Genomic DNA, 26,113 nt, shown 5'->3' with positions numbered 1-26,113 from the left:
CAGAAGCCTCTTCCCCATTTAAGCTCCCGAGGAAAAGTGGTGGCCTTTTTCCTCCCCCCAGGATTTTCTATTTCTTAGCCACAAAGACTTGAGGTTATTGGAATGTGACTCAAAGACCATGTAGAAAAGTCTGCCAAATAGCACAGGAACATAACAATTAAAAGCTTAAACCACTGATTTTTTTATTTTTTATTTTTTTTCCTTTTAAGACAACATCTACTTTTTCAGCCATTGTTTTTCCATCCCCAATATAAAAATAAAAATACCCTCTCTCCCAGAATACTTGTCTTCTTAGCATCAGCCCATTTCAATAAATCTGACTGAATCTACTGCCTCCTCCTTGACTAAGTCTTCCCTTGCAGATAAAGCTCAGTCAGGCATTTCTTGTTGTTGCTTTGTTCAGCAAATTCTTCTGGACAGGGTGGGCAACTTCTTTGGTACCAGCTAATCACCTGTTCACTGAAGTGCACCATGAAATGGCTACATCCTCAAGCACGACAAACCCCAAATCATAGATTTTTCTTGTCAATGCAGCCACTAATCCAGCAGGACACAAATACAACATCCCAGTAGTCATCCTAAATGCACAGAACTAGAACAGTGTAAGTTACAGTACCAGAGTGAACTTTTTAGCATTTTAGAAACAAGAGGGTTTTTTTGCATTTAATTTCCTCAACTTTGAAGGCCAGTAATAAGGAACAGACCTATGGTGGACAGCTGCTACAAAGAATCAGTAATGTCTTCGCAACCCTTCACAGCAGTCTCTTGGGAGCATCACTGAACCTCCCTCTGCCCACTCAGGGATTCCTAAGAAATTCAGACTTGTCAACCAGATGCTCTTTCAAGTTTCTTAAGCAAATACCATGCAACAGGTAAAATGCCTGCAGTAAGAATCGTGAATTTTAGGAGTATAAATAATGATTACTTAAAATGCATCAAATTGAAATAAATTTATGATCAATGGCAACGTATGATTTATAGATTTTTTTCCGTAACACATAGCCTCTGTTTATTATGTTGCAGAATAATAGGAAGATGGCGCTTAAGATTCTTTAATCAATGTTTTAGGGGAAAAAAATACATATATCTAAATGTCTAGTTATCTTTATATACTGTCTGCACATTTAAAAGTGTGTTTATCACACTAAATCAAGTACAAAGAAAATGCTGTCACCGATTTAGTGAAGCATCAGAAAACAGGTTCTGTGTTCAGACACACAGTGTTACCCAAGAACAGGCTAATCTGGAAAGAGAGTCATTCAGCTCCGCGGCATGCATGTAGTACGTGGGAGCACACGTGGGTCAGGAATGTGACCAGTTCAAGGATCTCAGCATCAGGAAAACACAAAGCAGTCACTGCAGGACTTGGATCCTGGCACTTTGCCATCACCGCAAAAGCAGCCAATTCTTGTTTTTAAGTACCGCCTTTTTTTTTTTTTTTGCAATTAGGATCCTGAAGAACAGATCCACTAAAACCCTACTTTTACCAATTCCTAATAATCCAGCATCACAAACTGAGTTGATTTCCTCACTCGCCATTTCAAAATAATTCAAATAGCATAACCTTGGTAAAGAGCATTAAGTGGGTTGGTGGCCCTGCCTGTGGTGGGGGAAGGTTGGAGCTTCATGATCCTTGAGATCCCTTCCAACCCAGGCCACTCTGTGATTTTGTATAAGTTTTCTTCTTACAGCTGAAGAGTTTATACTCTGCCTACAAGCTAAAATTGAAGCCTTCCCTGAGTTGAAGGACTAAAAATCTGGTCTTGTTTTTTCATATAGCCCATTAGCAGGTTAAACTAAAAGATATCAAATAATTATTACAAACAAATATTCCTAGAGACAATCGTAATAGTAAATCACAAAAGCACTGATTCTTACAACAAATGAAAAATCTGTAACAATACCCACAGAACCAGGAGGACAGCTGAGAACAGAGGAATAAAGTAAGAGAGGGGGTCTAGGAAAAAGAGTTGCTTATGATTAACACTACAGCAAAAGATAAGTCTGGACACAGTCCTCTATCACCTGGATAACATTGAAAAAAAATCAGCGTTGCAATGAAAGCCTGAGCTGTTGCTGTTACATAGGAATAAGTTGCCAAGGAAGAACATACAAAGCTTAAATAGTTTGCAGGAGAAGAGAAGTACAGATCACATCAGCAGCACTCAAGGAACAGGGATGTGTGACAGACAAGATGGTGGCAGCAGAGGGGTAGAAAAATCACAGAATCACAGAAACACCAAGGTTGGAAAAGACCTACAAGATTATCCAGTCCAACTATCCAGCTATCACCAATAGTTCTCATTAAACCATATCCCTCAACACAAAATCCAAATGTTCTTTGAACACCGCCAGGGACTCCACCACCGCCCTGGGCAGTGCCTGACCATAGGGTTATTTCAACCATTTTGTTCTTAAGCCAACGCATGGTCACAAGAGGCAGGGAAAATAGCAAAGGTTTTTAGTTTTGGTAGAAAAATTAGGCTTGGTATGCAAACAGGAGTCAAAATTGTCAGCATTAAGATATACCATTGGCTACATCTTGGGTTAAAAACAAACAAACAAACAAACAAACAAACAAACAAAAAAACCAAAAAACAGAACAGACAAGAGTTGAAGGTGATTTCCACAAAAGTTAATAAAATAAAAGTTAATAAAACTTCTTCCAGACCAGAAACAAACAGTCAAACCTAGAGGAGACATCGGAGGGCAAAATTTATCTGTACTTATGTCTGCACCTCTTGTGCGAAAATAGAAGGGGTACAGCAGACCACCAAAATCCACCCAGACATCATCCTTCAGGCTGATGAAGGATGCTAATGCTGAAATGCCTAATGCTGAAAAACAGCTTGTCTGGTAGCAGAGAAACCACGACTCGGGCCAGCGATGGCAACAAACCAAACACTTTAGACGGTTAATTTCCTCTGTGGTTGTTACTGTTTGTTTAATAAAAAGAATACAGCTGTAAGTTTAAGCAGTAGCTAAAAGATTATGGACCTGAACCAGAGCTTTAGCTTCATCAGGAAAGTGTCAATAAACAAAATACATTGTATTTGCACCTCCTGCCTTGACTTCATAGTCTTTGGCAGAGGGCCTCTGCCATATGTACCCTATAATATCTAATGCAAAGTGCCCTCTAACCCTAATTAAGGTTGACAAAACACAGGTGTCTGCAATGGAAAGCACCTGACACAATGAGAACCTTAATTATTTGTCTGAAGTAGGGAGAAGAAGGAATAACTGTTGTACGTTTTACATTTTGGAAGAGATTTCAAAACCATTAGGGTCTGAAATTGGAAATGTTGAAATAAATACACTCAAGTATTTGCCAGCAAGAGAAATAAACTCTTTCTTTGGTTCTCTGAAGATAATATACGGGGAAGGAAGGGGAGTATCACCAAGATCTGTGTTGTCAATTCTCTGTTTCGTGCAGGCAAATGTAAAAATTGAGTTTGCACTAATTCTATTTAGTTACTCCAGTTCAACAAGCAGATCTTCCATAGGAAACCACTCACTAGCTTACTTCAGTCACGTTCTGCTGAAGAAAAGATCAATTTTACATCCATAAAACTCTGTAAAAGACGATCAGGAGGCTGGTCACCCATGGGTTTTTTGAAAGCCCGAGAAACTTCTATGTGTTCTGAAGAGACCCCTTGTCCGACGGACAGACTTGGAAGCAGCAAACTCCCTGACAGCTTAATAAGCCAGAACTTCAGAAAAAAATTAAAGCTGGTACAAAAACAGAATCTTTCCATTCAAGCTCCCGAAGTTTGAAGAATATGTCTGGGACGGAGAACAAACATATTGGTTTAACACATGCAAACGTGGTTTAAGAGGTATAAAAGTTAAAATTTTCTAGAGATAAAAATCACCTTCACAATCTGTTTGCCAAGAGATGAAAAACAGTAATGCTCAGGCTAAAATTGCACTGATATTCAGTCACTCATTTGAAAGTCTACTCCAGGGTTCAGGATAATTCACTTCCACCATCATGTGTCCAAAGCACTTACCTCCTTCCAAAAATCTACTCCTATTAAATGGAATATACTCCCTGCATTCTGTCCCTTGACAGAAGTGCTTGTGGAAGGCCTCACATTCTTACTGTTCTCTGCTCTGAATACATGAATATCAGGCAATGCTGGAGGAAAGACAGGATACCACTTCCACAACACAGAAGCATTTGTTCCAGTTTTCCTCCTCCTGGCTTATTTTCCTATTTTCCAGAACTGCAGAACTCCAATGCAACCAGTGATACCAACTCCATGCATCATTTCACAGCTCCTGCAAAAGCTCCTTCCATCCCATGTGGCACATCCCTCTGGACCAGCCAAGGAGCTCTCTACATTTAGCAGTTCAAAATCCATTAAGCCCAATTTCTGAAGACTACTGAATACTAATTCTGGAAGTATTCAGCTCTACGGCAGAAGGCATGTAGGCTCAGCAAAGTTCAAGCAAGTAAGTTCTCCAGTCACAGAAGAAGGCAAATGCTGAGGCTCAACATCATGAGTTTGCTCACTGAGAGGACAAATTAAGGAATATAGTCACGTTATCTCACAGATAAATGTAAGGGAACTACCCCCAGAAGAAATAGAACAGTCAGTAAGCAAGTGACATAACATGGGGGGGACAACAGATAGGACAGATCACGCAGCAGTGAAGCAGCCAAGATGCATGTGACACTTTGAATACAAGTTCCCCTTTCACTGGTCAAGGGCTTGATGACATGCTAAGAAGGGCGGGGGGAGCAGAAAATAATTTATTTCTCCAAATTAGCATGGAAGGAGATAGTACTTATCCTAGTGGATTCAAAGAATCAAAACAAAAACCCAGCTACATCCCTGCAGGACACCTGGCACTTGTGTCAAATCTCACACACAGGACATCCAGCCACACAGGACACCTCACTTCAGCAAGCTGCCAATGGAAAGAGCTACAATGTCACATACTGTCATCTTACACACAGACAAGTTAACTGTATTTTGGAATACATTATACTGTACTCTTTTGTTTTCACACCTATTTTTGGTTAAGAATAGCCCCCCACATTCATGATGAGAGAGCAGGAGAACAAGTAAAAAAGAAAAAAAAAAAAAAGAAAAAGAAAAAAAGAAAAAGAAAAGCTATTACTGAGAACGTGTTTTTTCCCTAAAATGGATGTTCTTTATTTAAGCAGAAGAAAGACGTGCAGACATCTGCAGACACCTGCAGACATTGGCAGGACCCTCCAGCCCTGGCAAAGCCAGTAGCTAAGCCAGTAGCTGGGAGATACACCAGGTCAGGGTACAGTCCTTTTCCATGCTTTTCTCACACCTGCAGAGGTATCAAGAGGAATTCAGAGCTTAAGCTCAGCTTTTGAAACTAAATATGAAATGCTATAGCCAGGAAGAAAGCACAGACAGCACATGCCTCCCTTGGCTAAGAGCACAGTTCAGCTCTCTCTGCTCTACTCTAATTGAGGGGGAGTCTTTGACCATCTCTACTCCGATAAAACCCAGCTCCTTCCTCACAGCTTTTAGGGGCCTTTTGGCATTTCTAAGTGAAGTGAATTGTCTGATATCAGGGCACGAACAAAAAAGCAATTTTATATCATTTCTCTTTTATTCGTTCACACTCAGTTAATTGCAGGCTGAAGTGCTTTTTAATAGGGGGAAAAAAGCAGTACATTTGAACTAAATTACCCATCTTCAGCAGAGACAGAAGATATCTGATCTGCTGAGAACAACTGTGCATTTTTACAACACTGGTAAAAACTGTTCAAGATAAATACTCTTCTAAAAAATAATTGCTTGTATCACATTCCTTTCAACAGACACCACTTAGTTTAAAGCAGGAGAAGGCTATATTCAGTCATAAATGGGGATACAGCATTAATCCTGAATCACAAATCAGTTCTCACTAATACACTATATATATATATATACATACATACACACCCAAGCCACTATTTCTGTTAAAGAGGACGAAACAGCCTTGAGAGAAATACTGAGGTTTTCTCCTCAACACACATAAACAGTTCAGTGCAGGACTTGCAGCAGTCAGCAAGGAAAGAACACCCATGGTACACAGCAAGCTGTAAAGGGCTAGATAGCAACTGCATGATCTGCAGGAAGTAGGAAGTGTCCCTTAACACGCTGCAGCTCTGAGTCCCACCTATTTATTATTCTGGATGGCTGACTTGCAGCTCCTGCTCCACACTTCTGTTTTCTAATGAGTAAGAGGAGATAGATCATAGAATCATAGAATGGCCTGGGTTGAAAAGGACCACAGTGATCATGTAGTTTCAACTCCCTGCTACGTGCAGAGTCACCAACCACCAGGCCAAGTTGCCCAGAGCCACATCCAGCCTGGCCTTGAATGCCTCCAGGGATGGGGCATCCACAGCCTCCTTGGGCAACCTGTTCCAGTGTGTATGAGGGAAAAACTTCCTCCTAATATCTAACCTAAACCTCCTCTGTCTCTGTTTAAAAGCATTCCCCCTTGTCCTACCACTCTCCACCCTCGTAAACAGCCGTTCACAAATAAGAAAGTGGTTGTTCAGAGAACAAGAGTAAGCAGTGGAAATATCTCCCTAACAGAGCAAGAGAAAGGCTTCATTCAACTCTAAGATGTTGTCTTTACTCCACAGAGTAGATTTGGAAAGGGAGCAGTTTTGCCAAGAGCAGGGGCTGGGAGCACACCCAGCAGAACCCTGTAGTTTCTACCTATGACAGTGAGCCCAGTTTCTACCTATGACAGCGAGAGTTTCACTGCAGCACCTAGGCACTGCCACAGACTGGCTGTAAGATGAACCAGAGGCACTTCTGAAAGCACCCCGCTGTGCATCTAATTGCTGCATGTGAAGGTGACTTTGGTGTTATGATGCTTCGGTCTTTCTTTAGCACAAAGTGAGAAAGCGAAATAAAAGACATTGCAATAGAGGCCACTGCTAAAAATCACTTCGGTCCAGCACACTCATTTTTTAAATTAAATATCAGAAAGAACAATGTCCAGATTGTTTGTCCTACTTTGCCTCAGGTTTATGTTAACATTACATTGGCCAATCCAGCGGCAAGCTTATGCACCACTCACATTATGGCCAAGAAAATGCTTCCTCTTATCCTTCTATTGTTACCACACAGGAAAGTCCCAGCTCACCATACCTAATAAGACAGCTGAAAACCCAGACTTGTTCAGTCACATTCATCTTATCCCAGAAGCATGGAGTTCAGTTCTTAAGTAAAGCAGCACTGAGAGGAGGATACCATCAGCACCCAAGAAACATTTCTGGGCAGCCTGTAGGACTTGACAGCTTTTATACACTCACTCATTTTCCCCTTTTCAGTCTTCTCATCTAAAACAAGCACTGAGGCTACTGGAAAAGCTCTGCATTTACAGAGGAACTCAGATTTTGCATTCTTTTAAGGAGATTCCTTGGAGGATCTGTTTACAGTTCTATTTCTATTGCAAAGTGGCAAAGAAAAACTGGAAAGCATTACAAAAGAATTATGAAATGGACTGAGGAAAGTCTCAGTAGCAGTAACTGTAATGTACTATAGAAGAATATGGCTGTCTGACAACAAACCTATGCACCAGACACTAGGTTACCTGTCCCCAGCTCAGCACACCATTATCAGCAGAGCCATGCACTGTGCAGACAGACATGAGCACAAGGCAAGCACATGTATGAGCTCTGCAGGATTTGTTTCTCTCCTGCAACAACAGCCTGGTGTTGTAGGGCAGTACTAGCTTTAAAAACCAGTTACCCTACCAGCAAGGATTAGTAAGGATTGATTATACAGAGGAAATACAAGGTCATAATTTCTCTCTTCTTATCTCATACCAGTGATCAGAAATGTAGACCAGTGCTGATCTGATAGAACATTGGAAAGCTGATATTAACCAACAAATATTAACTGATCTAGATTGACTGCTACTAAAAACACTTTCAAAAAAACATTGTCCTGAGGACTATAACTGGACTGTATCACAAAGAGATTTCAGAAACATTCAGGCTACTCAATTACCCCACATGAAAAGCAGAGCTGAAATAGAGGTTTCACAGCAGACATGCAGTGTTTCTGCGATCTCTCAAAGATAAAATGTGAAATTTCACTTGGTCACAGACCACAAAGTAAATTCAGAAACAAGATCTGCAGTACAACTCAGACATCCTGAGCAGACAACAAATGGAGCAAGACTCACTTGGAATGTTTGTATCAATTAATTTAAAAGAACATGCAGGTTGCCAAAGAAAGGACAGTGTTCTTGAAATGGAGTGCTTGGAGTTATGCTCCTAAATCTAATATTAGAATGCCTGCATAAAAGTGGCTTGTTAGATGCCAATACTGCCATTATTTTGATGGTCATGGAGATGCAAGAAGTCTCCTCCAGCATGTCTGCAGCTTAGAACTGGAACAGCAAGCGCCGCAGTGCAATGCGATAAGAACAGGCCTTTCTGTATTTGCTCTTTGGATAAGAGAATTTTCACTAATACTGAGTATTTCAGAATAAATCTAGTATTTTTTTTCCTGAGCATCTCTCATTTCTCATTTACAAAAGGCAGCTGACATTTCATGACCCTTCACATATTGTTTTTCCTCAAACAGAAGTCCAGTTTTGCTTTTATTTTCAGATGTACAGTTTTCATTAGAGGTGTAACAAGTGACCTTGCTACCTCAACTTGCCTGCATTCTACAAAGCCAGGCATTGATGGAATTGTTCGGGCAACACGTAACCTTCGAAAGTAGCAGGGCTGAGAAGGGAGAGGTCACAATAGAAGGAGCAGAAGTGAGAACCAGGGCAAGCAGCCAGCCCACAGCACTGGAAGGTGCAACCCGCACACACAGCTCAAGAGCAGCTCTACAGTCCAGCAGGATCAACACCTGTGCTACGTGTGGGCTGCCAGTTGCCTAAGCTGTCACTTACAAAAAGGAACAAGGTAGTTGCCTGATGGCTGCGATACGGCCAGGACATATCCACACACCCAGAGAGCTGCTGAGCAGATCCTGGAGTTCTGAGAGCAGAACTCCAGAAGCCACCATCATTTGCCCTCACCAAGATCTTTCCAGCGCTCTCAAGACATACAGCCCACATCTCGCATTTCCCCAACACTCCTCATAGAGCAAGGCAAGCCTCTAACACAACAGCCTCACAGAGCTCAGGGAGGGCACGGGCCAGCATGCCTTACTTTTGGGACTTGGAGCAGTGCAAAGTGAGCATCTCAGCCGCTGTCACAAGTTGGCATACATGTGTCAACAAAGCCTGAAGTCCTTAATCGCTCCATAATGACTTGCATTAGTACTACTGTCAGGCAGCCACAGAAGAGCAACATAAAGCTTGAAGACCAGAATTCAATTGTATTTAGCACTTCATAAGCCAAGTGCATCTTCTGGAATAACCCGTGCATAAGCACAGTGCAATGACATGGTGTGTAATCAATTAAAATCTGTGTTGAACCTGAAACTGCAGTTTTGGTAAGATCTTTCCCCTTCCATTTACATAGCTGTGAGGTCTGGCACATGCACTCAAGCTCTGGGACTTCCACACTGCCTGATCAAAAATAGGATGTTAAGTTGTACGTCACATCAAAAGGCAGCCCTGTAAGTCATTAAGAATTCATGTAAACTTCAGGTTGTTTTACATCTCAACACACATTTCCAGAGGAAGACATTTAGCACGTCAGCATAGCACAAGCAGACAAGCAGTATCTGTCTCTATTGAAGAGGAAGTGACAAAACACGAAACAAGAAACACGGAAAGACTGTGTTATGATTTTAATGGCCTTAAAAAGCAAAGCAACTCGCCTTACAAATCTGCATAACACAGCAAGCCTGGCCACAGCAGCAGCCTTGGTTGCATCGAGGACTGGGTCATGGACCACCACACTGGTGGTGGTATCAGTTACAGCAGATGCCTCCTGTTCCACGGACAACACAGAGCTCCAAGTCTGGAAGAGATGTGAACATTAGCAGCACCAGCAGTATCAGGGCCACAGTTACTCTTAGCTGAGTAAAATGCATACTTTAACAGAAATATCAAAGTGGAACAGGATGTGCTCATAGCAGGATTCCCAGAAGAGATAAGTCAGAAATGTTGGTGAGAGGTCTGGCTGGAGGCAGCTGCTCCTCTCACCATGTCAATCCAGCACCGTGCCACCCAGCTCCCACTGAGCTCGGGGAAGGTTCTCTGATAGCATGTTACTATAAGGGAACAGAGCTAGACCAAAAATCCAGCAAGACAATTCTTCCAGGTCATTGTTTCCATGATAAAAATTAACCAGCTCTTAAATGCCAGCCTGCATCTCCTATACATCAAAGACATTTACACATTGTAAAAACTGCTGTTCGGGAAAACAGCATGCTCTCTGGTATATCAGAGGGGCTCACTGAGAAGGCGTGTGCATCAAGGGATGATCCATGAAAACAAAATGATTTAAAAAAAGGGCGCATCAACAGTGTGCAGTAGTTTGAGCCAATCGTTCTGGCAGTGCTACTTATGGTGCAGAAAGAGCTATAGCACAGTGCCTTCTTGAGTACAGAATTTCAGAATTCATACATCAAACTGGGAATCCAGCATCAATTTCACGGATCAGGAAGTAGAAGTTATAGCAAACTAATTTGGGTTTAATGAGAGGCAGGAATTTTTTGCTTGAACAGTTCTTCCCTCATAGCCCACCCAAATGCACACAAATAACAGGGCATCCCAGGCATCTGGGCACTACAGACATCAACTCTCCAGGCACACAGGATTTCTACCACGAAGCACAACACTCGGATCTCTGACATGGCCTTACATCAGCTCCTGAAGGTGACAACACCAAGGTGATACCTAAATAACACTTTCAACAGCCTCACTCTGTCACTTCCAATCAGCATTTGCACAGTTAATTTACCATCTCCTGTTTAGCTGCTAAGGATTATTACACTGGTGCATTATTTACTCATATCTCCAATCTTTAATTTGTCACTTTCCAGCAACAAGCATACGTGAAACGCACAGCAATGCAGCAAAGGTATCAGTGACTAAGAGCAAATTGGGATGGCTTAAATAGAAGCATCAGCAGAGGAAAATTCCACTGCTTTGCAAGCAATCACAGAGATCACATCAGTACCCATCAGGGAGGAAAACCAGCAGTACCTATCAAGGAGGAAACAGCTCCTTTCCCCTTCCCCCTAGTGTGGGATCTCTCAGCTGCGGTTACCCTGAGCACGCTCACCCCAACCAGCACCGGGGAGGTGTTTCGCACCATTCGGCAAGAACCGATTTAGCTAATGAACGAGAAGAAGGGCCTCTGGCACCGAGGCAATAACCAATCGCGGGCAGACAAATCATTTTTTAAATGGATGGCTGCTCCTCATCGGCGCCGCTGCGCTCTGCGCACCAAACTAAGCACCAAATACAATTGCGTAAGTTGGCAGCACAATGCCACGCTCCGGCAGCACCTGGGTGTCACTGACAGGACAGAGCAGTGGCCGGCTGGTGTGGAGCGCCAGCTCCAGAGATCAGGGGAGCGCCTGTGTCCTCCCGCTCAGACACTTCCCTGCGGGCTGGGCGGGCACCTCAGCGCCGAGGGGGGGTCAGGATGACAGGAGGGCGCCTCGAGGCTCTCCGATTTCGCCGCGATCGACCGGCAGCCAGCGACGACCCGCACGGCCCGGGGCTTCCAACTGCCACCAATAGGTCCCGGCGAGCGAGGCGGCTCCGCAAAGCGGAGCGGTGCAGGACGCTACGGCCTTCCAGCCGCGAGAGCGGAGGATGATGACGGGTCACGGCTCCGCACGCGGCGCCGGCCCTCCCGCCCCGCAGGAACCGAAGGCTGCGTCTCCCCCTCGTCTCCGTAGCAAGAGACACCGGGCACCCACCGGGGCGGCGGCACCGGGCGCCCTCAGCCCTGCGGTGCCCCCCGCTCTCACCGCCGCCGCGGTCTCCCCGCGGGAAGGGCACTCGCCCGGGGCCCGGCCGCCGAGCCAGGCCCGCCGCTTACCGTAGATCATTGCGAGCCCCGTCTCGTGGAGGAAGCGGACGCGGCGGTGCTTGAAGAGCCAGATGGTGAGGATGGTGAGGGTGAGCAGCAGGATGAAGGTGAGGAGGCTAACGCTGTCCTGCCTGTGGCTCTCCTCCGCCTCCTGCTCGGTGGCGAGCTCCTCCATGGCGCTACTGCTGCCGCCGCCGCCGCTCCGCTCGGCCGCCCGCAGCCCGCCGGCTCCCAGCAGAAGGAGCAGCGGCAGCGCCATGGCCGCGGCTCCCGCCCGCGGGCGCTGCCCTCTGCCCGGCCGGCGGCGGGGAGCAGCGGGGGCGGCCCCGGCGAGCGGGAACCCGCCCACCGCCCCCACGGTCCCTTAAAGGCGCCGGGCCGGGCAGCGCCGCCTCCTGGTTGCGGTTGCCCGTGGGGTGCCGCGCGTGGGCTCCGCGGTTCGAGGCGGCTGAGGGCCGGCTGGGGCGGGCACCGCACCGCCCCCGGCTGAGGCTGGGGCTGGGGCTCGGCGCTGCCGGGCGGAGCCGGCTGAGCTAGGCCGGAGCTGTCCTCTGCGGCACCTGCGAGGGGATGGGTGGTCGTCCCCGTGCGGCGCCGTCCCCGCTTCCGAAAGTTCTGCCAAAAGAAGGAAAGCTCGGGTGCTCCTGAAGCATTCCAGTGCGTCCCCGCGTGGTGGTTCGGTGGGTTTGGTTTCAGAGGGAGGAAAAATGACTAAAATGCAGGCTGCTCGCTTGGGATTTCCTGCCCAAAGGCATCCTACTGCAGGCCTGCTCCTGGGGAGTGGGACGGTGGGAGGAAACCAACCGCCCCTCGGTGGTCTTCGTGTGGAATCCCTGCTGGAAAAGAGCGTGTGTGCCTCGGGTTCTGAAACCAACCTCGCCTTGGGGCAGGGGAAGAAAAGTCGGTTTTCTGACAACCAAGCTAAAATTGGAACTTTCTCTTTCAACTTTCTTTTAGTTAGAGCTGTCCTCTGCCCAGATGCTGCTGCATGGCCCTTTCTTTGGGTACTCACTGAACTGTCTCCTCTTGCGTGAGGAACTGACATCATCTCTTATTGCACATGCTTTCATTTAGAACCCTTTCAAGGTGACAGCATTGCAAATCCTCTTTTTTATTTTAAATGTGTTATTTATACAAACTCTTCCACCTTCAAAAGCCGGTACAGTTGCATACAAATATCTGTAAAGGCTTGACTGCACAACAGTGAAAGTTTATATCGGTGGTGCCCTCATTTGTAAGCCTCTTAGAGATGAAAAGCATTAATTTGCCCTGAAGACCCAGCTCTTAAACCTACACGAACTGTTGAAGATTACTGCCTCCAGGCTGCCATATATTAAATAGCACGTTTAAAATTAACATCGCTGCTACAATGGGAGCATTACACCTCTTAAGTCTTCAGGGTGTGACAGCCTACAGCCTCACAGCAGCCTACAGGTGTGTAGTACAATGCTAAACACATGCAGTGCAGATGAAGTTATAAGATAAAAAGCTGAATGGCCACAATAGATTCTCTTCTCCTTTGCTCTTTATCATTTGCTGCCCAGTAATGCCTATCCCTCAGTGTAAAGTGGGTCTCAAGAAAAAATTCACATTGATGTCGTAACTCCATCTACCTCTCTGCTGACCTGTGTCAGCATCTTCAATTGCATATTGCAAAGTCTTCCATCAGTAGTTTGTTGTACCCTTCAACATCCATGTGGGTTGTATGTACTATGCCTCTTGCCCTCCAGGCAGCAGCAGTAATACCAAGGCAATTCTTTTAATACTTCAATGCAGTAACTCAGTTTTACTCTTCTTTTTTTCAGCAGCATTCATTGTGGAATAAAACATTCGTCCATAGTTTGGCATGTCAGTGCTACCATGAGCACAACTTTGCCGCACTTACAAGTGTTTGGACTGCTGCACTGTTCTTGTCACTTCTGCCCAGGTATCACCTACGATGAGAGGGAATGGCTTCAAGTTGTGCCAGGGAAGGCTCAGGTTGGAATTAGGAAAAATTTCTCCTCAGAAAGTGTGGTCAAAGTCAGAGGTAGTGGCACAGGCTGCCCAGGGAGATGGTGCAGTCACTGTCCCTGGAGGTGTTCAAAAATTGTGTGAATGTGGCACTGAGGGATGTGGTCAGTGGGCATGGTGGGGGTGGGCTGCTGGTTGGACTGGATGATCTGAGAAGACATTTTCAAACTATTCTGTGACCTCATCCTCGGGACACCTCCACTGAAAGCAGTACATCACTGGGTACTGTCCCAAAATTCTTTTTACTGTATAAACAATCATGTTCACCTCTGCTGTGCATAAAATGGGGAATCATTTATTCCTACCCTAAACAAAGTGGATGTGACTGAGTGTCAAAAAATTGGTGATAGGAACATGGTTGTCCATTTAGGAGATCAGTGTTTAACTCTTCGGTGCAGCTGTGTTTCAGACCTCTTGGCAGGTCTCTGAACCTTCTTCACATGCCCTACAGATGGCACTAGGATGTTACTTACCTCATCTTAAAGGCCGCCACATATACTGCAGAAGTCAGACTGCTCATCTAGCCAAGTGGCCCTTTTGTTTTATTCCTGTTTTCTTCTCTCTTGTTCTATTTGTATCTGGTCCCAGTCAAAGATCTTAGCTCTGCTGCTGCCTGAGAGTTTTCACTTGAGGCAGAAATATATATTTATGGAGATGCAAGGCAATGGCCAGGTGGGTTCACAGCGGAGTTGTCATGGTTTTATGATTTTTTGTTATCACTATTCCACATCATAACATTTTGTAGAGCACTGGGAGTTAATGCTCCAGTTTCGTTCCAGGATTGTCATTATTTCCAGGTATCTGGTTCTCAGAAGAAAAGAACTACGTACCCCAGAAGATTTTCACTGTTCCATTTCCTTTTTCCATTCAGAGGGAAAGATAAAACTGCTTGCAAGTCACAAGACGTCCGTTTTCTTCTTACTGCTCACCTCTGCAGCATGTGCTCCCTTAGCCGTCTCGTGTTCAGCATTGAGTAAGGCCTTTGGTTTTGGACAATTTTTCTCATTTACTTGTTTTATTAGCTTCAATCCCAATATCTAGATAACTCTCGATATAACTCCATGACAAGAGTCTTGAAACTAAAGCTATGAAATGGTGCATACAGATGGCAAGGGAGAAAATATAGTAATTCAGTTAAATTCAGCCATACCTGGAGGGACATGTTGGTATAAAATACAAATAAATAGGTGCATTTGAGAGTGACTCATAGGATTGATTCACAAGAATATAACCAAAATGCTATGGCTATAGATATGGATCAGCCCATGCCATTCTTTTTGCCAACCAGTTGACAAGTTCATTGACAAGTTCAGACTTGAGAAGCATGGTCATGTAGTCTGTTCAGCAATTTTATCATTTCCTTTGTTATGTAATTCATTGTTACCACATAATACGCCCTTTGTGTTTATTCTTGATCCTATAATTGTGTAATGTGATGTTAGCCAAATGCCAAGTGTTATTTTCACACCTTCCTCTGTCTCTGAGCTCCTGGTGGTAGCATTGTTCACCCATCATCAATTGCACTGAAGAACTTCTGCCCCTACTCAGACCTCTTCTGTATTGTGCAACTGTTTAGGGTAGCATGTGGTATTGCTGAAAGCATTTTGAGATTTCTGCTTGTCTAACATGCCTTCATTGGGCTGATTCTGATAGAGAAATGCTCCCAGCTGTTTGCACTTAGAACAAACCAAAAAATCAGACAAATTCCTATCTTGATATGCAATGTCTTTGTGCAACTTCCCTTGCACACTTAAATTTTCTACCACATTAATCCAGAATGCAATGTTAAGTTGATTCACATGCAGAATAAGCTTGCAGCAGCTAATGCAGTCCTTATCACGTTCTTTTCTTTCTCCTTTCCCCTTTAAGCCAAAGCCTCCCATTATCATGCTTTCAAAATGACAACCTACTGTGAACCTCTTGCCAGCTTCTGGCAGTAGTTGGGTTGCCCTGTGGGCTGCCCATCCATGTCAGCATTCCCATATTCCCACACCCTGGGATTTCAGAAAAATGCGCTTTGTTGCAGACATCTTTTTAAAGACAGCTAAATGTTCTACAATCAAATCCTAAAGAACATGTCATGTTTTGGCTCAAAAAGGAATTTGTTTGAATCTCCGCTCTATTGGAATTACCAAAATTTGTGACATGTTCCTCTATTAGCACCAGATTTGCAGAGGTGTTGTATATCAAAGAAAATGTCAAAACTGCCATTTTTTCATCACACGAATGAAGAAATCAACATTAGCCTTTCTAGCAGATAAAAGTGTACCAAGAGAAAGCTCTTCTGTGATATCTGCAAGTTGTGAGAGTTGTTCCTTGGTACAGAGTCACATCTCACAAGTTTTAAGGCATGACAAACTTTAAAAATGTCTGAGAGGGATATGAGTAGGAATTTTATCCACAAGAGTGGGCTTTGCTGTTTCCCTCATGTCTAACAAGTTGCTTTTCTCTTCTAGCTGTTCATGAGATCAGGCAATGCTGTTCTACCAGGAACAAAGCAGGTTTCTCCTTACAGGTTTCCCCTTATTCATCAGCAGAAGGTAGCTCGTTATTCTTTGCAGGTCACACCATGGTTATCACTTTCAATGTTATAACTGCTTTAAGCAGCTCAGTGATCACTGATCTGTTCTCATCGCAAATTCCCATACATATTTAAACAAGTGAATATTCTATTTCTCAGGGCTTGCCTTGTGCTAGAATAATAATAATAATAATAAATCTCTGGAGAAGAGCAAGTGAGCCTTGTTTGAGGCACGTGAACCGTAATTGGACCTCCTCCCATGCAAAATTAATCTTGTCTACCTCTATGAAGAGTTATTTGAACATCAAAGCTGCAAACATGCAAATGGATGCTCTGTGCTGTCAATTGGACACTACTAGAAGCAATGCCTATGGAAGGTTTCTTCACTTCTAAAGTGCAAAGGATGAAAGACTGAGAAAGATATGAGCACAGTGTTATGGCATTCAAGCTTGGTAAAAACTATCTATATTCTAGAAGTAGATTTGTACAGCTATACCAAATCTTTTGACAAAGCTCTCCTGGAAAAGCCTGTTGTTCTTTTCTTGATAGAGAATCAGAATGCCAAAATTATGTTTGATTAAATCTTGATTACACTCAATACAATATGCCTGTAGGCATTGCATAGGTTAGAAAGTGAATGTTTGCATGTAAGGTTATGTGAAGTGTCTTGGTTTCATCTGAATTAGGCACCTAGATGTATGAAATATGAGTTAGGCATAATTAGACATACAGAGGAAAAGGATATATCTGTCTTAGGAAGATATATGTAAATGTATTTATTTTTACTCTTGTTCTGGAAGAAAGGCAGAAAACTTCTAGGTTTTGTTTTTTTTTTCCTACAGGAAAACAAGCTTTTCTAATAATGTTTGATCCTAAAGCATCCACTGAGAAATGTGCTTAAGTGTTAAATGGCGCCAACATGCTGCACTTTGTGCTTTGCAATTTTGGAGAAAGCCTCACAGTTTGCTCAGTCTAGCTTGGCTGTCATATTTCCCTAGGCTCTCCTTCTGCTGAAAGTGCTGAATTATTAACAATATACTAATACAGCCAATTTATGTAATCCAAACAATCCTCTACACAGACAATAAATTACTCACGGAGTGACAGATTGGCAGTTGAACTGGCCAGTAATCACAGGATGGCTGAGGCAGGCAGGGCCCTCTGGGTTCCTCAGGCCCAGCCCCTGTTCCAGCAGGGCCACCCAGAGCAGGGTGCCCAGGGCCACATCCAGGCACTGCTGGAGATCCCCAAGGAGGAGACTCCACAGCCCATGGGCAACCTGTGCCACTGCTCCATCACCTGCACAGCTGTATGGGGCTGCTGAATCACGGCCTGAACCTCTGATTAATCACCTGAGGCAAGCAGTGAGTCAGCCACGGGAGCACAGGTGAAGGCAAATCACCTGTGCTGCAGGAAGGGGTGGAGCCTGGCTCCACCTCTCCTAGACCCATTTAAGAGCTGACTGCCAGTGGGGAAGGATCTCTCTGGAGATCTGCTTCACTGGAATCTATCTCACAAGCCCAGGATAGGGTGAGTGACTTTCTCTCATTGCTCCAATATAAATTATATTAGCTAAGCTCCTGGATATACATATACCATCTGTATATCCACTGATTATACAACAGCGCAGGAGTGCTTCTGGTGTTCAGAGGGAGCTCCTGTGTGCCAGTTTGTGCCCATGGTCTCCTGTCCTGGTACTGGGCACCCTGGCTCTGTCTTTTTTTTTTTTATACTGTCCCTTCAGATATTTATACTTATTGATGAGATTATTAATGTATGAAGAAATGAGATGAGATTATTAGTGGTGAAATTATGAATGCAATATCAGTTATAGTAGCAATGCTTATATCCAGAGTTTCCCAGACTGGCAAAATTATAAGAGAATGGCCCTTACCTCCAAGAGGTAAGAACAATTTTGTAGTAGATTGTGATTACTGTTAAAGCTGAGCAGTTGGATTGACTGTTACTGATCACATTTTACAGTGTTTGACAAATTGTGTAGGAAATCTGGAGATGTTTTTTGAAAGGCCATGTGGGCGGCCACTTCCCCACAGCTTGGTGGAAACCTGAGTCTAAGGCCACCTCACTGAGAGAGGTTCAGATAGAAGTTCTGAATAAGATCAGCTAATGGTAATACTGATAGCTGGTTCTTTTTCCCAAGAATAAGCAAACAGGCTGGTGAGGACAGTGCTACTGAGCAAGTTTTAATGTCTTCATTAGTGACAATGGGAAGCTCCATAGGGAAACATGTTGGCTCCAACAGTTGATTTCTCTCACAACAGCTCTGCATCTACCAGATTAATAATTACAGTGGGTCTTGGGCCTTGTTTTGACCGAATGTGAAGTCCGACAGCTCCCCAAAACCATGCCTATTTGAGAGGGAGCTGGATAGGGATGCTATTGAAAGGGGTGTTTATTTGGTTGATTGTTAGGCTGCTGGCCAAAGGCAAGGAGGAGAAATACTCCAAAAAGCTTGAAATCAAAACACGGAGAGCAGTTGTCAGCTGCTTCAAGATGCAGTCAATATTCTCTTGAGGTGTATCACAAAGATAGGAAAAACCAAAGGCAAGTATGTTAACAGAATCAGCATTATAGTAGTCAGGTCAGTACTTTTGCTGCTGTTAACAGAGGTTTTCATATGACACTGGATTCTAGTTCTGTTTTCATTTTGTAAACACATCTAATGGATAGCATATTTCATTCTATAAAAACTGTTTTCCACGTGAAGATTATTTGCATATTCCTAGTTCCTTATCCTTCCCTGTTTTGTGCTATTCACAATAAATGGGCAATAGCAAAAGTAGGGTGATTTATTGTGGCATGGTTGGTACGTGCATGCAAAGCAGGGGCATCCAGCAGGCCAAAGCAGTGTCTGCAAATACATCTAGCAAATGTGGAGTATTAGAGCATTTTTTCAAAAGCAGCTTAGATAGTAAGTACATTGCATGACCTCTAGTGGCATTAAGCCCAAGGCACTGTCAAAGTCATGCAGCAATCTGATAAAAGTGAGGAAAAGCATGCTTATGGAGGTACTACCATATATACGGTAATTTATTCTAATGTGTCCTGCCTTACTCTCAGGCCTGTGCTGGCCCAGATGTCCCTCTGCCAGGATAAGGCTGAGAAAAGTTTTTAATTTAGCAGGAATTCCAAATGCTCAGCAGAGCAAACATCTTGCAGCAATACTTTTGTTGTAAGCTAATTACACGTGGTCATTGATCTTCCCATGCATTTTCATGTAGAGAAATAAGGAACCAGCAACACTAGTGCAAGAAGGAATAGCAGTGAGTACTGGGAAGTAAAGCCTCCAGCATCTTCTTGCAGTGATTCATTAAGCTGAGGAAAACCATTTTTTTTAATGTTAGCAGAAAAATAATGTTCCATTTCCCTGTTTTTGTGGGTCTTATCCCCTGGAAGAACAGAAGCAGTCATTACTGACTTCCCCTTTCAGGGTTCAAAGTCCCTCGAGAGAAAGAAGCAAAGAGTGACTCAGTGCCTGAGTTATGGCATCAGGGAGAAGTAGGACCATTGCTGCCAGAGGAAACTGATGCAAAGATACAGTGGAAAGGGAAGCAAATGGCAGCAGAAAACTGAACTTGGCTATGTGATTACAGAACCATGCTTTCACATAGGACATCCTCATTGGGTTAGTAGCTGGTGTGGCCTCAGCAGGACACACTAGTACAGCCCAGCAATATTCTGTTGAGGTGCTGGGCCGGTTCCCATGGCTTCCCTCCTCATCCATCATGTTGTCCAGCCTGAATCATGCTGAGCAGGCAGTCAGCAGTCTCCAGCAGCCCCTCAGCAGAAGGTATCCCAGTGCTCTGCCGCACCAGGGAGAGGTGCACAGGCACTTCAACAACTGCACCTGCACTTTATGGAATATGCCTTTTGTGTGTGTGTGCGCGCGTGTGTTTAAGTTTAGTTGCACTCACATTTTGGGGTCTGAAGCCTTTCTCTTGTGCACTTTTTCATTCATGAGAGCTGGCTGTTTTCTTGACACTTTCTAATTATTTGCATGTTTTCTATAATTTGTTACTTAGTCCTTCGGTGCGTGAATAGCTGTGAAACAGAGAGAGGAACTTGAAAATAAATGCCTTTAGAATTTAAAAATCTTCATAGATAGGTGATGTACCAAACTGATCACAGAGCACTTTAATTAATCCAGAAAATTAGCATTGTGTTCACCTTATCTTACAAAACTGTTCAAATTCTTTTCTTATGCCTAAATAAGACTTTCAGTGGATTCATTTCAAGGTATGAGACAGGCTTATTTACTCAGCATATTAATCTCCATAAATCCTTCAGAATTAACAAGTGACTATAATTTAGACAACTGTTTGAAGCTCTGTTGTTATACCAAACACCTCTTTAATGTGTGTGTGATTTGCTGTTTTTCAGATGCAAGCCCTTTCAGGCATTGACAACTGTAGTTCTGTTTATGTATAGTGCCTATAACATATAGGATACTGCTAGAAACAATCAATGATAAACAGTTCTGCATAAAAATGATTCACCTGAAATAATTTTAGAAGGTTGGCTTTAGACAACTGATGTTTCAATGTGTAGGTCTGCATTCCTCACTCTAGGCTTACTTTCATATTCAACAAAAAAATCCGAGCAGTTGATGGGTCAGACTAGCTATCCAAAAAAAGTGCCTACCTGAGGATATGAATTGCCATTCCAAAGTTTTTCTCTATTGGCTTTATTATAAAGAGATTGCTTTGGGTGGTAAACTCAGAGAGACGTGCCTGTCTAACTAGAAATACTGGGGCTGAGGAAAGCTGCCCACAGCTCTGGTTTGTATGGCAGGGGAGGACAGCAGTGGGTACTGCAATATTCAAAAGAAAGGTGCTTTTAAATAGTTCACCTGCACTGAAAACATGCAATTTCTTAAAGATGTACAGCAGCGACAGATTTTTTTCCTCATCTAATTAAAAACAGAGACAATCAATAGACTGTTTTGCTGGGGACATAGATCTCACTGAAATACATCTGAAACAGAGTAAAGCGTGAGTCCCTAGAACAGCCATCCTTACTGGACTCTGTTTATTCTTTTCTTGATTTGGCCTTGTCCTGATACCTGTCCTGCTTACAGATTTTTACAGAGGCTACTGCAGTTTGAATGACTTCTGAATGCACAGAAAGACAGAGGCATAAATTCTGTAAAACAGCCCATAGGTGAATGAGGAGAGTCTGTCACTTGCATTAACTCAGTCATCTTCCATTTTCCCTTCCTCATCAGCCAGCTGTGCACCATGACTGCGCTTCTCTTTTGACCTTTAGGTCAAGATCTATCAGCCTAAACTGTATGTAGGCTACACAGAGTGTGCTGTATTCCTGTTTAGACTCACAGAAATTGGGATTTCACCTCTGAATATTAAACTCTATTTTTATACCTATCTGAACTGTTAGGAATGTCTCTCTATGCCAGATTAGTCTAATGTGTACCTGTTTCTGTGACTGAGTCAATTTTCCACAAGAACATATATTTAATGCCACTCCAGTTTTTCCCATTTTGACTACTTTAATGTATTAGTTTCTGTGCTGGACTTTTTTGCTCCTTCAGTGTAAATTACATTGTTTGAAAACCAGACTTAATGCAACAAGCCTTCCTAATATGCAACCAAGCTTTAGAATTTTAACTCTTCCAATTAATACTAATTTCTATATTTTTCCATCTGCTGTCTCTGCTGAATCCCTTGCTACTTTGTGCTATCAACAGTAGAACTAATTTATTCCTCAGAGTCTTATGGTGATGTAGGAGTATTTCCAAAAACAGTGTCTGGAATGTTTATTATATATTCTGCCAACAGACAGAAAGGGGAGAAAAGGAAAAAAAAAAATGCAATCCTTTATTTGTTGACTTCAACAGCAGGAAATTTTTTACAGTTAACACTTGAATATTAAAAAGATGCTGCTGAAGTTCTATGAAACCTGATCCCCTACAACATGTGGGGATTGTTCAGGATACAGATGCTGTGTAATTCCCTAAAGTAAGTGTAGGCAGAGTCCAGCACAGACATAGCTTTTGAGTATATTTTGCCAGGGTTTCACCATGGTTGCAAATAAGTGATATCTTGTTCATTTCTGTTGGAGACCTCACTTTTCACCAGTCTCCCTGGGAACATGGGCCAGCCACCGTTCTCACCCACAAAGACAATGTGCATGGCAGGCTGGCACCATAGATAAAACCACCCTGTTAAATTTACTGCTTGGACCTGGAAGAACATGAATAGGCTGTGCGACAACGTAAAGTAAGACTTCAGATAAACAAATTTTGATGAATTATACAACAGCAAATTAACACATTGCTACCTCTGACCAATTGCTTTTGGTGGTCTGCCACACCACCAAATTAGGAGGACAGTGTGTATTCCAGGCTTCAGCTGTCCCTCTCTACACAAATAGAATTTCTGTCCTGCAATTAAAAAGTTACTTAGGCAGTAAAAAGGATAACCTCATAGAATTGTGGTACAGTTCAGGTTGCGATGGATCACAAAAGATTGCCAGGCCCAACTTTTTGTGGGAAAAGGAAACCTAGATGTAATTGTCAAGTCTGTCCAGTCATACCTTAAAAACCTACAGTCATGGGGACTCTGCCATATCTAGAGGAAGTTTGATAGGTCTCACTGTAAAAATAAATAAATAAAATCAATATCAATATTAGATTTAGGAAAAACCTCTCTCAGTGCAACTGGTATCCATTGCTCCTTGTCTTCTCCATGTATCTTGTGAAGAGAGAGCCTCCATCCAACTTCTCTAAGGTGAAAGACAAAAAGGTATCAAATGACTAGAGCAAGCTATCTTTACTCGGTGTATTTCTGGCCTTCCTCTTCCATAGTAGGACTGCAGCAGAGTGAAACTTTTCTGAAGCCTACGTGTGGAGCAGCACTCTGCAGAGCAGCCCTAACACTGGGTGTTAGAGACAAGGATAAAAGGTAAGGTAACTGGAGATGCATGTTGACAAGTGTTCCTCCTGGTTTTAACTAGGATGCAAAGGGAACTGGAATGCCTGGAGCAAAAAAAAAAAGTCCTGCTAACAGCAGCTTAATGAAGAAAGTAAGGGCTGCTCTATTGTGCTTCAGTAGCTATTAAAGCTCATCTTCATTTTAACCATTTGGCATGTGCATACATGCCTTGCTGAGTCAGCACTGTAACTTGTTATCTGAATTGCTGTCCAACTTAAAATAAGCCACAAACATACTCTCCATAAATTTTATTGTTGTTTCATTGCATTTGCATCTAACATCAAACTGGAGAGTCCTGCCTGCCCCAGCTCAGTGTTCAGGTGGAACACAAGCTTCTCTGGCAAAGTGTATGTTAGGCAACACTCAGGCTGTGGCAGCTCTCTTCCTATCACAAAAAAGGATCTAGGATCTGGGCTCTTGTGTAAGATCTATGAAATGATAACTGCAAAATAAGAATGTGCTTTACAGCTGAAAACTTAATTTGCTCTGTTTCAGTAAGTGCAGTCAGAACACCAGCAGCCCTTTAAATAAACTGCAACCCCTTTCATCTGCAGACTTTCTGTCACAGAAACAGCTTGCAGCAAAATTCAGGATAATGTGGGTCTCGTCATACGTTATGCTGTCCTAATACCAGGATACATGCTTCAAATGTATTGGATAATTTAAATCATGGTCTACTTTCAAATATTTCTTTTGTTCATTTGGCTATCAGTATTTACTTTATGGCTTTCTGAAATTTTGGCTGTTTAGAGCTTCAGTAAAAAAAAAAAAACAACTTCAGAAAGGACTTGTTCTGTGAATACTTTTAAGAGGAATGTTAAATAATTTACTCCCTCTCTGCACAGAACTCCACTCATCTTTGTCCCAAACATCAGCAATAGAAAAAGGGTTGTGTATATGGTGAAATTCCTTACCAGGAAATTATTCGAGGTTGGGAACACCAAGAAGGTTTTTGGAACAAAAAATGCTTGCAGATATGAACTGTTCAGTTTTCTTGTTTATGCTTTTCCTTGTTGCAGTGGGTCAGTTCACAATAAGCTGTGACACAGCCACACTGGCCTGTAGCTCCTGGTTCACCAACTCCAGTGTTAGCAATGTATGTCATGGCTGCCAGACTCTTAGCTGAAGACAGCTATGAAAAGGACACGCCCTTGTTGTTCAATGGCATTGTGATTGAACAAAGCTGCCAATGACAAGAGTTGAATTCTATATGTAGAGAGAAGCTGGAAAAAAAGATGCTTTTCAAACGTATTTCTTGGAGAGGAAAAAAAAAGGAAGAAGTTGGCCCAAATTCAGCAGTAACAATGCAAAATAGACTCTAATACACTTTTTTGCAAAATTAGCCATATTATTTGTCCAACTTGGTCTCAAGTCCAAACCAACTTCTGTTGGCATTCATTCTGGCAAGAGTATCTGGCATTAGAAAATCTGCAAAAGGGGCCAAAAAAAGGCCAGCATGATCGCAGAATGTGTGACGGTTGCTGTATGAGATTATTCATTGTATTTATCATCTGCTTCTGTTTAAAAAAAAAGTGTCTGTTTAGACTCAAATGCACAGATGTCTGATTGAAATGATTGCTTTTCACGTTCAGCTATTACATAGTGCAGTTTGCCACACATCTGTACAAACGTGTATAGGTGGTTGGGGACTCAGATAAGCAGCTGGAGGTAAGGGATCTTTTCTGGGAATGCTTCTGCCATAAACATGCATCAAAGCTCAGCCTCAGAGAGTGAGCCCAGCAGTAAAGCATCCTTCTCTTCCTTTATGGTGAATACAACATAAGGAATTGCCACTATCATGTGCTATTTGTCTCACACTTAATTCACAATTTCACATGAGTATGGGTGAATCTAATCTTAACTAGGAAGTTTTCAGGTAGTTTTCAACTTCTCTATAACCAGCAGGATTAAAAACCAGTTTTAAACAAGACATTCTGCAGATTTTTCACAATGATACAATTCCAAGAGCTTTAAGACATGCACACAGAACACAATGAGATTGTGCAAGTTTGTCTATGCGCATTGCGGTGAGCTGCCAGCAGCACAGAGAGCCAGACTCTGCCCGGTGTTATGGGGAGTGCAGATGTGCATGCTGTGAGCTTTTGCTTCCTTCACTACCTGTTTAGGGCCTGGGCAAGCTTCCAGGTTCCAGTGTTTGCTGAGAATAAGCTCCCTCCCTGCACCTTTAGGTGATGCATGGGAGTGTCAGAAAAAAGAAGAGGAGGAAGTTGGGATCTCTGCACTGCAAAGCTGTGCAGGGACAAAAGCCAGCACAAAAGGCATAGGTATGCCAAGCTGTTGCACCAAATCTTTTATGACGTAACCTCTACAATGAAAATGTCTTATTTTTCAGTTACTTAGAAACTGCTAGCTGGGGATCAGAAAGCTCTGTATTACAGTGTAATTAGGTGTATTTCATAACATCCCCAGGAGGGAAGTCACTAATTACGGCAGTTTGTTGAAATTAAAGTAAGTATAATAATGTTTGGTAGTGACTACAGTGTTATTGCAATCTTACATTAAACTACTCTTCAGGCTATGATCGTATCAAATCTCACAGGCCAAGAAGGTTGAGTCTGCCTGGCATATGAATGGAGAATGAAGAACTGTGCTGGGCATTTGCAATTTCTGAAGAAGTCATGTGCTCATAAGTCA

General features: G+C 43.1%; 1 protein-coding gene across 3 annotated transcripts in view; it reads right to left on the bottom strand.

The window, feature by feature from the left end:
• The window catches only part of SLC9A7 (solute carrier family 9 member A7), a 78,623-nt gene extending 66,231 nt beyond the window's left edge, over positions 1-12,392 (bottom strand). Inside the window, exon 1 of one of the 3 annotated variants that reach the window (XR_014880423.1) lies at positions 11,963-12,392. Coding sequence is in view for 2 of the 3 variants with exons in the window: in XM_085213382.1 (XP_085069508.1) it covers positions 11,963-12,212 (250 nt within the window). In the remaining variant the exon portion in view is untranslated. The remainder of the gene's footprint in view (positions 1-11,962) is intronic. The other 2 variants (XM_085213382.1, XM_085213375.1) reach the window with 2 other exon arrangements.
• Between the last annotated feature and the right edge of the window lie 13,721 nt (positions 12,393-26,113).

Source organism: Meleagris gallopavo, chromosome 1 (genome assembly GCF_905368555.1).
Source record: "Meleagris gallopavo chromosome 1, MGAL_WU_HG_1.1, whole genome shotgun sequence".
Classification (NCBI taxonomy): Eukaryota; Metazoa; Chordata; class Aves; order Galliformes; family Phasianidae; genus Meleagris; species Meleagris gallopavo.
This window is presented reverse-complemented; position numbering and strand designations above follow the sequence as displayed.